Here is a 17394-nt window from a genome sequence, read left to right on the forward strand (position 1 = left end):
AAATGAATTAGAATGTAACACAGCAGACAAGAAAGTAGCAAATGTAGAAGAAAATAATTGTGAAGGATAAGATGAGAAATTCTAACATTGATCCTTTCAGAATTACAGAATGAAAAGAAAATAAGAATGGGGCAGAAGCAATATCTGAAAAAAATTATTAAAAAATTTCTAGATATGATGGAGATAATTAAATTAAGGATAAATGTGAAGAAACCCACATATATCACAATGAAGCTACATGGCACGAAAGGCAAGAGAGTAAAGACAGATTACTTTCAAAGAAAAATAGAGAAGAGTAGAATTCTCACAAATAACACAGAAACCAGGACTCAGTAGAATAATATAATATCTTTAAAATGCTGATGGAGAATAATAACTGTGCCTCTAGAAATTCTGTACCCAGCAAAAGTACTTTTTAAGGTAAACCTATGCCCAACAGACCCTTACCAAAGAATATCTTAAAGCTATAAAGAAAGTGATGTCAAGTGAAAAAACATGTATTTAAGTCTGGAGGATAAAAGAGCATATAAAATAACTTAAGTGTTTTATGGAGTTTATTAAATTAGAGGATACAACCAAATTATCTTGAAAATGAACAAGTGTTTCCAATATAAATAGGAAGGAAGTTATTTGGAGTAAATCTAAGGAAGTGGGTAAAGATATCGATCAGTTTTAGACTTTTCCATGTTTGGGAAAGCTACTGAAAGAGAAAAGGAAGTAAAAAATTTCAATCCTATAAGAAAAAAATAATGGAATAAAGAAAATAAGAACAAAGAAAAAGAAATTGAACAGTATCACACTTAGATGGAAAGATAAACCCAGATATTTTAGTACTTATATTAATATAAATGCTGCAAATGCTTCATGTGAAAGCAAAATATCATCTCATTATAAGCTACTTACATGAGACACATATAAGACATAAGGATAATTTCAACAGAAAAACTGAAAGTAAAAGGATAAAAAAATACATATACTGTGACTCTTAGCCCATAAATTCCTTAAAGGAAAACTGCCAAAAATATTCTTGTAATGCCAGATACTTTTAAGTGTCTTAAAGTGTCTGTTAAATTACAAGTACTGGATTACAGGCTTAGAACCACAAGCTGCCTAAGTTTATATTGCTTTGATGCTTTCCTGTATGTCTCATTTATGACTTAAAGCTGCCAACACAGCTTCAGAGTAATCAAAACCATGGGTAGTGTTTATAAGGTGATAATTAATTCTACTGGTGTATTTACAATATTTCTCCCTGTCAAAACAGACTTATTTCATTTAATTGTTCAATTAGATAAACTGGAATCAATATGTAATTGCTTAAAGAGAGCACAAAGTGTTAAGAGGGAAGCTTTAAAAGCTGCTTTTTTTTTTCCTGGTGTGGAACTCAATATTCCTTTTTGGTTCGCTTGTTTGAAATGATTTAAATGATCTTTTTGACTTAATGCTGTTTTAAATCTAACTGGAGCCGTCGCAATACAATATTCCACATAGATTCTACTTATATACAAAGGAAAATTTACTTTAATCCTTAAGTGTGATAAAAAAAAAGGCTTGAGCATTTTCATCAAAGAATTTTTCTAGCAATTTAATAAATATAAATTGAATAAATGGGTAGAAGGATTTTGAATTGAAGGGAAAGTGAAGAAGATTGCATACAGCTGGAAAGGGGTGGTGACTTTTCTTGAGATAGAAAATATACTTAAACTAAACAGGACCTTACACATGTTTGTGTAGACAAAAATCTGTTTCTAACAGGTACAATCTCTAGAATCCATCCTTAAACCTGAACAAATCCATCTCTAGTTCTGCACCTAGAGCATATGAATTATATTGTACAATCACCAATAAAGAAATATGCATTATTTTGAGATGTGGATATTTAGCAATTGAGTAGGAACTCTACTGGAAAAATTTCACACCAGCTTGGAAACTTATAAAGTATAAATTCATGCCTTAGCAAAATTATGGAATGTGGATATAAGGGGTTAATAGCAAATGGCAGAATCTGAGAACATAAATTCTATGAATCTCAGGTTTCTACTCATTCATCGACTCATATAAATTGAAGGGTGTGGAAAAGGCTCTTGTAATTAAGAACAATACGGAATAAACTTTACCGTCAGAAGAGCTACTGATTTTACATTTAATTTCCTGAAATATCAGCAAGGAATACTGATAAAGATACAATCCAGATGCACAAATTGATCCTTACTATGAGCAGAACATTATTTTTTTTTTTCCTTATAATATACAATATGCCACCTTTGTTTAAGAAATTGACTTGAATCATTGATGCATAACCCAATATTTACAACGCTGGCCACAAATTCTTGATATTATTTACTTTTAGGTTCAAGAATTCACATTAGAATAATCCATATTTTCTGAAGAAAATTATTTTGCCCTCTAAAGGGTCAGCTAAAGTCTAGGCTTCCACTAACCCATACATTATTATTAATAGCAACTGGCCTTCTGTCTTTTCACCGTAGTCATGAGTGACTGTCCCACTGGCAAAAGGGAGAGTCCCAGAGAGTGGGGGCAATTGACATTGGTAACACATGGTTGTGCAGCTGTTCTGGTATTCGTCCTGGGATGTGTTTTAATCAGGTATGGGAAGATGGCAAAACAGAACTGACAGTCATGAAGAAAGAAGTGTAGACTCATAGATCACTCTGAATGAGGAGACGTGGCCTGCTACACAGGGCCACGCGGGAAAGCACTCAGGCCAGTCAGGAGGTAGAAAGGAGGCAAGGGCAGAGCATGGTCCAGAAAATCTGTTGACAATTTTGTGGGAAGGAATAAGGAAGCAGGACAGGAGTGCTGAGTAAGTTTAGTATTGATAGCTTGAATAGTTTTGGTAGGTTTTGAGCTGGAGGGATGGTCCCCAGTTGTCAGATGCCTGGCCCTGGGGTGACAGAGGGAGGGGTAATACAGACTTATTAGAGTGTGATAAAGGAGATGGTAAGAAAGTGGGCTCTGGGTAGGTTGCTCTGTATAACAAAAGGGGGCTTCCAGGGGTGTCATCTGCTACCTCCAAGAATTAGCTAGCCATGCAAGGGGTAGTCTCCCAAGGATTAAGTCCCAAATGCCAGAGTACCAAGAAAACAGAACACAAGAAAATACAGTCATTATTGCAGTCTTGTCATGAGGCTAAAGAAATCTATGAATTGTGATTCACCTGGACCTTTAAAAGATTAGTGTAGCTATTAGAAATTAACCATACATCTCAGAGTCCCATAAGGTTACCTTTGGCATCAGGTTGACAGTTTCATTTACCAAAAATAAAATTCTTATAAAGGTGAAAAGAGAATAGAGAGGCTGACACTAATGACTATTAGTAAGATTTTTAAGGAGACAAAGAGGAGGAACACACAATGCTTATTTAATAGTGTTTTTTTTTTCACAGTAACTAGGCACAAAAGTCCTTCTCATGGGGGTGAATTTGGGATGCTTGTCTGATGATTAAGGCAATAAAAATATTATTTTAGTGTTTTCAGGTGAAAGTGCATTCAGTTTTCATGCAGTCATTCAAAAAAGTTGCCTATAGTATTTTAGAGAACTAATTACCTTCTGCACCTAAGGTCTTAACCTGTTTTCCTATTTAGATAACTTAAAAAGAATGATACCACTGATGTTGGACATACAGAGGTAACTGTATTGGAATGGGGATTACAAAAGATATACCACAAAATGTTCAGGCATCTCTTTTTAAAAGAACCCATCTCTTACATCTGGCCCTTTCTTTCCTTGTCCTCAATATGAAATGGTTGGGTCAGATGATTTTAAGGGTTTCAACTAACCATAATATTATAATACACACACACACACACACTCACACACATACTCGCAGTCACATAGCCTTTTTACCCCTGCAGGGCTGTTGCCTTCTTAAGATAAAATAGTTATATTGAAATAGATGTTACTGAACAAGTATAAATTAGGCTTGAATTTGGAAGTTGAGTCCTATAAGACTTATTCTGCCTTATTATGCAGACTAGTGCTTTTCATGGGTGTGAGCGACTTTTATGCTTAATACAGTTGTATTGAAAGGATAATTAGGAACCTACAAGTGTAATTGGCCAGGCACATGGTTTAAGCCATTTGGTTTGAAACCTCATGCTTCATTAACCAAGTATATGTCTCCACCAAAATTTCTCATTTAAAGGACAGAGACTTGTGCCACCCAGAGGTCAAAGAAGATGACAAAATGGGTACTAAAAGTAACCATGGGCCCTAAAAGTAACCTGTTCATACCTTAGAGGTCTCATCGCCTTCATCTTCATGCACTGAACTGGATGGTGAAGGAGTGGCAGATTTGCTCCCTGGTGGAGAGGGTGAGTTGTGGGGAACATTGCTTCCTCCCATGTTCAAACCAAGCTGAGCACTCAGCTGGGATTGGTTGATGGTAGTCAACTGGCCATGCTGCATCATTCCTGCCTGCTGCCTGATGTCTGCCGGCTGACCCCTTGGTCTCATGGCTGCCATCTGAGGATGGGAGCTATACTGAGTTCCTTCTGAGTTCCGAATATCTTGCATCTAAAATAAATAAATAAATAAATAAATAAATAAATAAATAAATAAAATCTCAGAATTATGTTTATGGCCCCTTCCCCCCAAAATAAATAAATAAATTCTGTAGATTCTAGGATGTCCTGTTGAGCAATACACACATTAATTTTCTTTGTGGCACAATAATCTTGACAATATGTGACCTTAAAGAACATGGGGTTGGGAAAGTGCTTGCCTAGTGTGCACAAGCCTCCACACCACAGAAAACAAATAAGCCAGGTAAGAATCTGGTAATTCAGTCAACATTACTTTTATTAGACTTTACAATCTTTTCGCATTAATGCCATGTAAACACATATCATTAATATGTATATATGACTACAATTTAAGTTTCAGAATGTCGGTGCTTATGAGAATGTCTGTCCAAATTATATAATTGTTACTGATTATGGCATCACAGCAATTCACTCAATGCTATTTGAAAAATTCTGATCATTGGAGAAAGGTTTTGAGAGTTAATAAGCATACCATTGTTCTCAGTTTAATTCTTTATAGAATTACACTGACCAAAATGGTCTCCTAACTACCAGACTTAGAATGCTTACTGACTGGTATTAAGCAATTGATTAATTGACTATTGAAATGATTTGACTGCACAGTCAGATTTGAAAGTAAAGCTCTGAAATTGCAAGGTCACTGTATTAATCCATTATGCTATCTGGGTCACTGCTTTTTTAGCCTTAATGAGACTCACTCTTGTAATTCAAGCAATGAATTTTGTCTCGGCAAGGATTAGAATTAAAAGCATTGGGGGATGAAGCGCTTAGCGTTATCTAGAGGTCAAATGCGTCGTGTAAGAGGAGTATGGTGGATTTCACTTAATGTTTCTCCAGCACTTTAAAACTTAAAATAATAGGGACTATTTCATGGTGCTTATAGACACAGCTCAGTTTTTTTTTTTTTTCATTCTGAGGGGACTTAGGGAACTCAGGTAGGTAGAGTGTGCTCAAGAGAGAGAAAAAAAGAAAACTATGGGAAAGGAAGGGGAGTGGAGGAGTGAATGACTATATGGTTAAAATTACATGTTGGAACTGAAAAAATAAATTAGTAATTTATCTTACTGTTTCATTAAAAAAGAATCCCACATAGTGTCAGATGCTTAAAAATTACCTGTGTGTAAATGTTACTGTGACATGGAAATACTGTGAAGGTCAAATAAGTAACCCGGTCACACTTTTTTTTTTCCCCCTCACAGTTATAATATCATTTTCAACCAATGTTCTCAAGTCATTTCACCAATCTAGTAAGATCCATCTGAAAGTGGAATTGTGGCTGTTCTGAACTGGCAATGGCCCTGTATTCATTCTCAGTGACAGGTTTCCCACCTCCACTAGGAGATATTTTATTAGTCAGTTTCACCCACCCTTGAACCTTTCCCAGGTTTTATTTATTTATTTATTTTCCTGCTGCATCTTCAGGCTCAGTTCTAGGTGCTGTAGACTTCTGGCTCTTCTTGGTGAAGCTTAGGCTAGCTCCATGGTATTGTAACTGCTGTCTTCCTAGTCCAGACCAAAATTTTTTTCAATAATCCAAACCAAATTCATGTGATCCTTCAAAAGTAGCCATAATTTTCCTTTTCATGAAATTCTCCCATTAAGCAGTAATTATAATTCAATGATACATGTTAGAGCTACAGTGCTCTTAAGACGACTCAGTCTATGGGAGAAGAAACTGAGGGATGAGGTGGGGGAAATGTTGAGTATTTATTGCAAAAAATATGTGTGAATGCATGAGTAAAATCCAGAGAGGTTAAATGACTTGCCCCCAACCAGAGTTTGAGTTAAATCTGCATGTTCCAATTTGATTTGATAATTCCCACTGTATTCAGTAGCTGACTCAACATTTTACGTATTCCATAGCGAGGGTTATAGTCAATTAAAGATAATTAAAAACTCATTTTCAAATGTCGTCCACCCAAATCGGATTGTTTTATCTAGTCCGTTCATATTGACTCCACTGACATTTACTGTTTTTACTTCTTAGATGTTCATATAACTTCTACAGTTTAATTTACCTCATGACATAGCTTTCACAGATATCTTGAACATTGTGCCATTGACAGAAGGTATCATAAAAATTAGCTCCACCTTTTGAAACTACAAAGAAGAGGTAGTAGACACTAAGTTTCTTTCTTTCATTTTTTTTTCAAGTTTACTCTGAAATGTCCTAAAATTATATTTATTATTTTTAGACTCTTAGCATGTAGAAAAGCTTTTGTTATGGGCATAGAATCATGGATTCCCATAAATGAACACTATCCTGTATAACACAGCCCTCTCTCCCAACCCAGTAAACAACATAGCCTCTTCTCACCCATTCAAACTTACATATTCATAGAACAGATTTTACAGCTCTATAAATTAAAAGTGTTTACCAGCAAAATCATACTTTTGACTAAACTATCTTTCCAAAAATATTTAACTACTTGATAACGATTATTTTTCCTTCACATAAATCTCAAGCTACCAAACATGGACAATTTGTAGCAAATCTGTTTTAAGTCCACTTCATCTCATCCCCTCAGAAATCTTGTAGTTTTAACATGATATTATAAGGGATGATTTCTAAATTGATTTTCATACAGAGTTTCCAGATTTAGACAAGTAAGAGTATTCTTCCAAAGGCTTAAAGCAATCTCCTTTTTATAGGACCTATATCTTCCCCTTTTTTGCAATATCTTCAATTGTTTTCTCATGTTAATTTGTGTTGAGGGTAGATGCCTGGAAGTCTGAAACCAGAACTCTTGACCTTGTATAGGAGAGCAAGAGGTGGACATGACCATGGAGGAGCAAAGAATCAATTTGGATTAAGAATGGAGAAGTGTTCAACAGGGAACTCTTCCCACTGACTCATCTTAATTCAAAATATCATGTCACCAATGGTGGTAGATGAGGCAGACAGCAACTTTAACACTGCATCAAAGGATAATCTTTCTGTGTAGAGGGAGGCAGGCACAGAAGAGAGAGAATCTCCGTCTCTTTAGCTCTCAGATACATTTACAAACACTGGGACCTTCAAACCCTTAGTGACATTTCTGAATCTGGAGGAGTATTTTCACTTTACCTTGCCTTCATGGGAGCTAGCTCAGTATTAATCACTGCCTACTGTTTAATATGGGAAAAAAATTAAGCTGGATGAGTCTGATGACTGAAAATAAGAATAATTAGTTCATGCAGGTAAGGAAATGTCTTGATTACTGGTTTTCTTCTAGAAAGGTATGGATTGACTATAGTTCCTTAATGTCAAATGGAAAATCTGAAGTAGCAAGATATTATTTCCTCTTAGTCTCAATATTTTAAATTTATCATAATTTATTTACTTAGGTCATGCTTAGTAGCAACAGTTGTTCTGATTCTTCTGAACTCCTTTTCTGACTTCTTTTCTTTTTCCAATTTCCAACCCTAAATTATTCCCTAACATTCTGTTATGAGCCATCTTCTTTTCACCCAATTAAGATTCATCATGATTTAGTAATGGAGAATGCTCTAAAGAAAAATGTACAGTTATTACCCAAACTCCAGGATTAATTCTGCAATTGTTTGCTGGACATTGTTACTTGGACATCACTCGTGCTGGAAAGATAAAAGAAGTTTTTCTTCTCAAACTTATTTTTATTTTATTTTTCGTGGTGCTGGGAATTGAACCCAGGGACTTGAGCATGCTAGGCAAGGGTAGTACCACTGAACCACATCCCCAGCCCTTCAAATCTACTTTTTCTACATGACGAATTTGTTGATGACATCTTCACCTTCCTTGTCACCTTTACTTAAAATATCCCAGTTCATTTTGGTCTCTTTCCTTTTCTACCAAAGTCGTGAGTTCTGTTGACTCTACTATTAAATATCAGTCCTTTCCACCCACCCACCCTTCCAATTCCACTCATTCACCTATTTCACCTCTTCACTTCCAATAACTGCTTATCTAAAAATAATATTTTCACATATACCTTGAAGAGTGTTGCAAAATTAATCCTTATGAGCCATGGGCTCAAAACTTTCCAATGTTATATGTATACCTATAAAATTAAATCAAAGCTCTTCAGTAGGACATGAAGGGATGGATCTAAATAAACCTTATTCCTTATGACTGTCCTTCATGCATGCTTTGTTTAGCCAAACCAAATTAATTACTATTTTTTGCTTATGTCTTTCACCCTTGATCATGTGTTTTTTTATGCTGTTTTTTCCCTTCACTCAATAACCGTTTTCTGAGCATTTGCTATCTGAAATTTCTAAAAAGAGGGGAAGAATTCTTTGCTAATTTGTGATTTTCCCAGTACTTTTGAGACTTTTGACATACACATGTAGGTGGCTTTTTGCACAAGCCTATTGAGGAGGGGAAAGTTAAATGATTTTAGATAGCTCTATCAAAAGAGACCAAAGTAGAAATGAAATATGCTTATTTTAAATATGTATGCTTTTTACAAAACCATTCTACAATGCTATCTTGACATATTCAAACTCCAAAGGCACTTTAAAGTCAAGTTCAAAAGTCAGCTCATCTACAAAGCTCCAAACACTTTCTTATTCTGAACTGCCAAAGCATTTTCTTGTACTTTCTTTATGGGACACTGCTTTTTAAATTTCTCAGTTGAACATGTGTGTAACTTCCCAACAATCATTGCCTTGATTAGTTTACGGCTGAGACAGCTTTTGATCCTTCAAGAGCTCTTTTCCTAGTTAAATGCTATTCCAAGTATTCAGAAAATATTTGCTATGTTAGTACATGATTGAAGACTGTCAGGTAAACCTATTTAACCAGTTTAATGATTTTTCTTTTTTTCCTGAAAACTTCATTAACATTAAGCACAAGCTGATTAATGTCTGTTTCCTTTTGTGGAAGAAACACCAAATTATATCTTGTGACACTATCATTTTGTGATAAGGAACATGACTCCAGTATTTAGCTGTCTGGCCAAGCGGTTGGCAAAAGAGTCCATGTGTAGCCTCCCTTGTAGCTATGTATGGTCATATCACCATGAAATATAAGTGAAAATGTTGTATGGTATTTCCAAGAAGTCTCCATAAAGGGAAACTTTTTCCCCTTTTGCTCTTTTACTCTTCTTGCTAGCAAAAATGTATGGTAAAGATTAGGGATTGGAAAATGCCCTAGACCAAAAGGCAGCTCTCTAAGGATGCTGGAAAAACAAGAAGAAAAAGACTTAAGGGTCTGGTTACCATGTAAGCAGGACAATGTATGTAGTATAGGAGTCTATTTTTACAGATTGATTGTCATTGATGTTTTCTGTTATATGCAGCTGAATATAATCTTAAATGATACACTGTTAAAGATTATAAACTCAAAAAAGTAGAGAGAAAAACTCCTTTCTTTTACCACTGTAGCCCTAGCAGAGATCTTGTAGCAGAGGTCTTGGCACACAGTAGGTACTCAACACATATTTCTTGAGTTACACTAAAAAGATGTTTTGACAAGATGCATTTGGAATTGATGTTGGCTACACAGAAATAGTAGAATAAATCTTTTGATCTCTTGGGAACTCTATTTGCTAAATTCTAGAGCTCAGATGTCTCAAAGACAATTACTAATGTGTGTATTTCTCATTTTGTTTATATTCAAGCCAAGTGAACTTCATATTGTCTTGGCTGAAAGTCTTGCATGTAATTGGCATTTTAGTTTAAGTGGCTCTTTATATTCATCTCCCCATTTGGAAAATTCAGTCAATTTTTAAAATGGGTGCTACATTTCAGTGTTTGAAAACCATATCTGCTTCCTCAAATTATCCAGATTGCTCTTGAAGACCAATATTTTTCTCTACTTATGCGAGTAAAAAAAAATGTCCATTAAAATAATGGAGAAGGATTATAATGAAGAGGAAATTTCAATTGAGTTCCTTCAAAACCTTTTTCCAATTAATGGAAAACAAAACTTTCACTCAAATCAATTAAGAAACCAAAGCAGATATCATATATTCCTCCTCATGACCCAGAGTACAACCCATTCTTGATGCTAATACCATATTCCCTGTTCCTTTTTGTATCTATATCTTAAGAGTACCAGGTTGAGAATGGAGCTCAAGTGTGAAAATTTACACACAGTACTTGATACATATTTCAGCATGTGTTTTCACTGTATTTTCCTTGAAAAGGAAAAAAAATACCCATGTTGTGGATTATTATTTTTGAAAATAAATATTTTGGTATAACTTTAATACCCCTCCAAAAAAATCTTTGCAGTGATGTTAGCAGGATTAGTGACTAAATATGTTGAAATTGCAGGCTTCAATGTTACAAGAACAACTAAAGGCCTGCCTGTTGGTATTGAAAGCCGTGTGTGTTTCACAGTCCTCGCGTCTGCGCAGTTCCTTCGAATATCAGCATCCTTCCAGGTCCAACGTGCAAGCCTTGAAAGCTATCATTATCTCTGCCTCTAGCAGACAATCTATATCAAAACAGTTGTACACATAAAACTCTAACGACGCCTTGGCTCTCTCTGCTCTGATCCAGCTGTTTGAGTGAATAGCAGTTGGTGAACAGAGCGCTGGAACAGGGGTAGCCCTGAGGCCTTATTTGCTAATGTGGATCACCAGCTGCTGCTTTCTGTGGTCTAGGCAGGCGACGCCTGGAAGTTTGCCAGATGCAGCAGGAGCAAGAGAACGTTAAGAATCTCTGAAGCCCTTGCGTTTACCCCTGTCTGTCAGCATTTGACACCCTTCACTGTAGAGTGCTTTCCCCAGGGCGATGAGGAGACCCTGCTGGCTTTGGCTGTGACAAGTGCTTGTTCTTGGTTCTTTTTATATACACTATCAAACACATACCATTCTTAGCATCTGAAGAAAAACTTCTGAGCCTTGCTCCGGGTTGTCCATGCAACCTTGCATGATTAATTAGGGCAGGAAGGCAAAACGATTTCATTTTTTTTTCTTACGAATAATGCACTCTAAGAGTCTATGAGAAGAATCTAAATGCTGATATTATTTAAGCCCCTAATTTGATTACACATTTTTACCAGGGATTCAATTAATATGGAAATGTATATGCCAGAACAAATGTGGTGGGTAAATTTAATAATCAAATTTTATTTATTATTTTCCTAAATGCATTTCCAAGAGAGCTTAATTATTTATTTTCTAAACAAATTAAATAAATTGTCTTTATGTGATCTCCTTGTGTGATCTATTTATTATTTAGAAATATGTACTTTAAATAAACTTTAAAATTTTTGCTATTAGGCTTTTGATATTGAGCATTGATAATGTCAAAAAAATTAGGAAAAATCTGAAAATATGCTCGTGGGCAGCACATGCTGTATTTTTTAAAGATTTGGAAAAGTCTTCACTTTTCTTTTCCTTTTCTTCCTTTGCTAAACAAAAGTGAGACATTTTTGTGAAAATATATTTTTTATCTTCAACATTTTAAATCGGAATAACTTGATTTCAACTTCGTATTTCCAAAAACAAAACTGACTTTGAATTTAACATTTAGAATCTTTACTTTTCTTTCAAAAGACAACAGAAACAAGTAGGGGTCAGATTTCTTTATAGTAAGCTAAAATAGAGTATTCGTAATTTAGTTAGGGTAACTAGCCATTATAAAACTATCACTGGAAAGCAAGAATTCTGGAGCACAATTCATTAGACATTTGCCACATAGATAGCCAATGCTTTTTAGAATCACCACCCCTAGGAAGATTAAAACTGCCTCAAGAAACAAACTTCCAAGTCCACATGAACTTCCATAATGCCCAGTCCTCTTCCTCTTTTAGACCATGGTTTCTCCCTCACAGTGGCCTCTTCCACGAAAGGGTCCCCAAGCACTCAAGGGATTTGGTATGCTAAAAAGATTTGGAAATAACTGAAAATCTCAAAAGCTAAAAACTATTTCACCAATTTTGTTTTTAACCCAAATCTCCTAGAAATGAGCCAAACACCAGACATGGAAGAGAAGTAAGGAACAGAGGCCAGGAGAACCCTCAGCATCCTGAGCACTCTCACCTGGCCCTGGCTCTCCTCTCCAAAACTTGACTTCTATTCCTGCCTCATCCAGCAAACCCAGGAAGAAGTGTCTTAGTGGTCCTAGATTCATTCTAGCTATCCAGACTCATTTTTATCCACAATCGAGAAAGCAATCTCACTCCATTTTCTTTTCTGGTCCTTTTCTTCCTTTGCTACACGGGAGGTGGTGTGTCCCGATAGAGGGAACCCACCTCATAACATCAGGCTTCCTCGGTTGCTAACAAGTTGTCTTAACTTATTTGTCCCTTATTTTCCACCTTTGAAACATGGGGATAATCTTTCAACAACAAATATTGAGTTCCTACTATGTCATGGCACTGTTCTAGGTACGGGGCTAAGGGGCAGTGACCAAGCAGACCCAAATCCTTGCCTTTTGCAGTTGAGTTTCTAGTGGGAGAAACAGAAAATATACTAAATAAGTATTGTATGTCATTTGGTTGATAGTGATAAGTTTTCTAAAAGACAAAGAGGAGAGATGGCTTTAAACGTTTGCCTTAAAGTATCATTACAAGGACTAACTAAGATAAGGACTATGAAGGGTTTTCTCAAAAATAAACTTGTTTTTGTGGTTGTGGTTCATGCTGATGTTTTATCTGCTGTTAACATCCTTGTGTTGCTTTCTGTGACTAGTTCTAGTTCATGGGGAGCCACTGAGACAATCATGATCAAGCATTTTAGCAGCCCAAAGCTTGCACCTGTGGCGGCCTTCTGTGGGATAAGAGGGGCAGTTTATGTCACAGTGCAGAGGATTTCACCATGAGAAAGTAACTAGGCTCAATAAAAGTTGAAGTTAAAATCTGGGGCTTTATAGCCTGATTAAGGCTAATAGGCAACTGGTAGATACAAAGCTCAAAAAAATGTGATATATAAAATGGTCTTCCAATTTATATGACAGAATTCTCTTGCATAAATTCTGTACACATAACCTCTCCTTTGGATCACCACTATGGCCAGTGATGATATGGGTATGGGGTTTGTTGATACTTTAAGCCATACAATTATGGTTTTGACCCACAGCAAACCACCTGACTTCTAAATGCTTCATCCCAATCGTATTTTGTCTGCTGTTGTGATTTTTAAACTATTAGTGTCAATATTACCAAGCTTGATACACTGTGCTTCAGTTGACCTTCAAAATGGCTCCTCTGCCTGGCAAAAATAAAGAAAACATGCAAACAGGCAACAGGTAAAGTTGACTTATGCCAATCAATGGCAGGACCAGGAGTGTGTGTGGGGGGTGGGGCAGGGGGATCATAGACTAGAGTTTGTCTTTTCTAAAGGGTTTGGGAGATGATGCAGTTCACCTTCTGGTTTCTAAAACATCTGAATTAGTAGTTCCTACAAAGCTGCACATCTCTGTGAATAGGAGTCTATGAATCTGCTCTGGGTCTACCTTTGATTGGAATCAATGGAACCCTGAAATTTTATAGAGCATAACATTTGCATCTGTATGCAAAGTGTCAACAGTGATTTGCTCACAAGGGGCTATCATCTTATATTAAAATTGTATTCAAACACACCAATGTCTGTTCTCATCTCTTTCACTTTGATGTGCCCATGAGAAGAGACTGAATATTGCACCTTATGTCCAGAGTACTTTCAAAGGATTGTGTGCATTGGAACAAAAGGAATGAATTGGAATGGCAGGTGACAAGAAAATGGTGAAGTCCCCTGAAATATGCCCTTTGGAAGTTGTGGTTTAACTACCAGAGCTAGCTCCATATATTTATAGCAGCACAAGACAGCCAAAATGGTTTTTCAAACTATATTTAAACCTGAGAATTTAACTTGCTTTCTCATACTTTCCTCTGGAATGTTAATAGGATGCTAGTAAAATTGGAGATGTCAAGTGGAATATTGACTTCTTCACATCAGTTCAGAATAGTGATATTTGAGTTCATTTGGAAGCTCTTAAATTATTAGATACACATGACATTCAGCTTAAAAGTACATTTCTAGAAGCAAATTAAAACTTTACATTCTGCTTCCACCAGACAGTTTCCCTATGCAGAATATTTGTACACTCCCAACTTATTGGAGACTTGAAGTGCAATTTTAAATTAGTATTTAAAAAGTACAATTTTAAATTAGTATTTTATTATGGAAATAATCCTTTTAATAATATATTATGAAACATTAAAATAGCATGAAACCAAGATAAGGAAAGGCTAGAAATCTTGTCCTATTGAGCTTGGTATTAATAACTTGGGAAAATCAGTCTGGGAAAATTACAAAGTGGTTCAGTTCCTTTAAAGTGTCTGACTCTGTAAGTGACCTTAAGCTCCTTTAAAACAATTACAGATTCAAATATTTGTCTGCCAAAATTTTATAGCCTGTTAGATAATGGGATGAATGTAGTTATATACAGTTCCTATATTTCTGAGTATACCTAATTTCGTTAACATTAACAGTATTCACTCATTTATGCTTTTAGACACTTTGAGTCATATAAGGTCAAGGTCTCAAAACTAATCATAAAAACTACTGACTGCTATTCATGCTAATATAATAACCCTTTCTTTAAAACAACTGCCAATAAATTTCATTATAAAAAGTTATTAAAAGGGTTAAAAACCTATTAAATGTCAAAGAATTTGCCTGACTCAAACTTCTAATAAAGGAAAGAGAATAGGCTTTCTTTCTGAATTATTTAAATCTTTACTGACTGTGCACTGAACCATGAAATTAGAAAAGTGTTATTAGAAGTGTTCTCTGGTTTTTATAAAAGTTGGAGCCCAGAATGTATCAAGTCACAGTCTTTAACAAGACTAGTTAAAGCAGTAGGTTTTTAATCCTAAATACATGGCTTCTACTGATATACAGGTTATAATTAAAACTCTATCCTGTAACTTGGTGATAATAAAATTATTATTACAGAAGCACACATGTTCATTTAGAATATATGAGCTACATGTTCTAATTTTAATTTGGCCAAATATCTTTTCTTGGAGCTTTCTATGTCCACTAACATAGACCCTCTCATCCAATAATTAGGTTTTAATAATGGCTAATTTAAAAACATTAATGTTAATAATTTGAATTATCCATCATTTACAGGTTTAACTACTGAATGTACACTGAAATTTGATAATTATGGCCTAAAGAGTTAAAAAATTCATAATTCTGTATTATAATCATCTGTGGTGGATGGCAAAAGTAAATTTGGTTATCAATTATTATTATAAAAATAGCAAATTTATCTTTCACAGTTTAAATCCATTTTGCCAGCAAACTACATTTAGCACAACCAATTTCAACTGGTGTCTCCCCGACAGGTTAGTACCGATAGACCAGTCTCCTCAGCTGTTCCTTCTCATCTTTTGATGATCCTGGTTTCAAGTTCTTTCATTTATAATATTTCATACTTAGTATATCTCACTTGATATACGAAGCACAGTGTTAAGAAATTTACATGCAATGCCCTCCCTGTTAAGCTCTCACAATAGCCAGGTGAGAATGTTCCATCATCAGGGTCACTCTTACTTATGAGGGACCAGTAAGTGGATCAGGTGGATCAGTTTGAATGTGTCCTAGGATGCCTGATCTTTAAAGCATACCCCAAAGCCATGACTCCTGTATTATTAACCTAGTGTAAGCTCTCATGTTTTTAGATGTTCTTTTAACAAAAGATTGTTGGAAGGGCTGGAGAAGATGCAGCTTGACCCCAGAATGACTAAACAGGAAGGTGATGTATGTACAGGTTGATTATAACCTTCTGGATGTGTTCCTTGCCATTACAAGGAATCAAGTTTATTCTTGATTCCTTGGAAAGGAAATTCAACTTAAAAATTTTTTAGTGAACATTTACTCTGTGCTTGGTATTAGGAGAAACCTTAGGGGAAATAAAGGCAGATAATACTGCTCCTATGTTCAAGGACTCATGGGCAGGCAAATGTATCATGATACAAGGCAGGTTGTTGTGACCAAAAATATACTACTTTAGAATTTCAGAGAATGCTGCTGCAATGAGTCTGTCTGAGTCACACTGAACTACGATGAGCATCACTTAGGATGCAGAATTCTTTTTAACACAGGAAGACATACAAAGAATGGGATTGAGGAGAGTTCAACACTGGAAGCAATGCAACACTCCACACTCCACCCTACACACTCTGCAACACTCCACATTCCGATTGTTGGCCAATTAGAATTTATCTGTTACATTCTCATAAAAGTAATGATTTGTCTCAGCTAATATGAAATAAAATGAAATAAAAGTATCAGGGCCTTTTGTAATCTCAAAGATGAAAAGTAAAGAATGATATCCAAGTAATTATTTTAAATCTTAAATATCCAACATATCATCAAACTATATTTTTAAACTTGTGATGAGAGAAATCTGCCAGTTTGATTTCCATTTAGCAATTAGCAATTTTGATTGTCAAGTGTTTCATCCTGGTTTCAAGACTACGTTCTGAGGTAGAAAGTTGTTCTGAGAGAAACCCCCAAATAAAAAACACACTAACATTCGATGCTACCTGAACAGAAGGACCATTTCACCAGTGCCTAAACAGGGATCTAATGTTTCAAAAATAGCTCAGGATTTTTCATTGGGTCTTTAAAAACCTTTATGGGCACAGCAACTATCGTCATGTTTACCTGGATCCGTACAGTATGAACTTCATTAGGTAAAAATGTTGCCACATAAATTATGCTTTTCTAGAATGACTGCCTCAAACATTGTGATCACAACCTTTCTTTATATTGCCTGCCTTGTCAACCAGTGACCTCCACTTGCTGGTGAAGCTTGTTATCCAGAGGGAAGAAGAAAAGCAGAATGCTCAGGGAAAGTAGAGCACAGGAGTCTCACTCTAGGTCCAAATCAGGCTCGTGAATTCATGATTTGCAAGCTT

At 35.6% G+C, this 17394-nt stretch overlaps 1 protein-coding gene across 2 annotated transcripts in view; it reads right to left on the reverse strand.

Annotated features, from left to right (window-relative positions):
• Positions 1-17394, reverse strand: part of Tox (thymocyte selection associated high mobility group box) — a 306408-nt gene that overhangs the window by 42359 nt on the left and 246655 nt on the right. For both annotated transcript variants that reach the window (XM_046460562.2, XM_046460563.2), the window contains exon 4: positions 4255-4536. In XM_046460562.2, coding sequence (XP_046316518.1) covers positions 4255-4536 — 282 coding nt within the window. The remainder of the gene's footprint in view (positions 1-4254; positions 4537-17394) is intronic.

Source organism: Marmota monax, unplaced genomic scaffold (genome assembly GCF_021218885.2).
Source record: "Marmota monax isolate L192 unplaced genomic scaffold, Marmota_monax_Labrador192_F-V1.1 WCK01_AAM20220418_F8-fsc00063, whole genome shotgun sequence".
In the NCBI taxonomy this organism is placed as follows: domain Eukaryota; kingdom Metazoa; phylum Chordata; class Mammalia; order Rodentia; family Sciuridae; genus Marmota; species Marmota monax.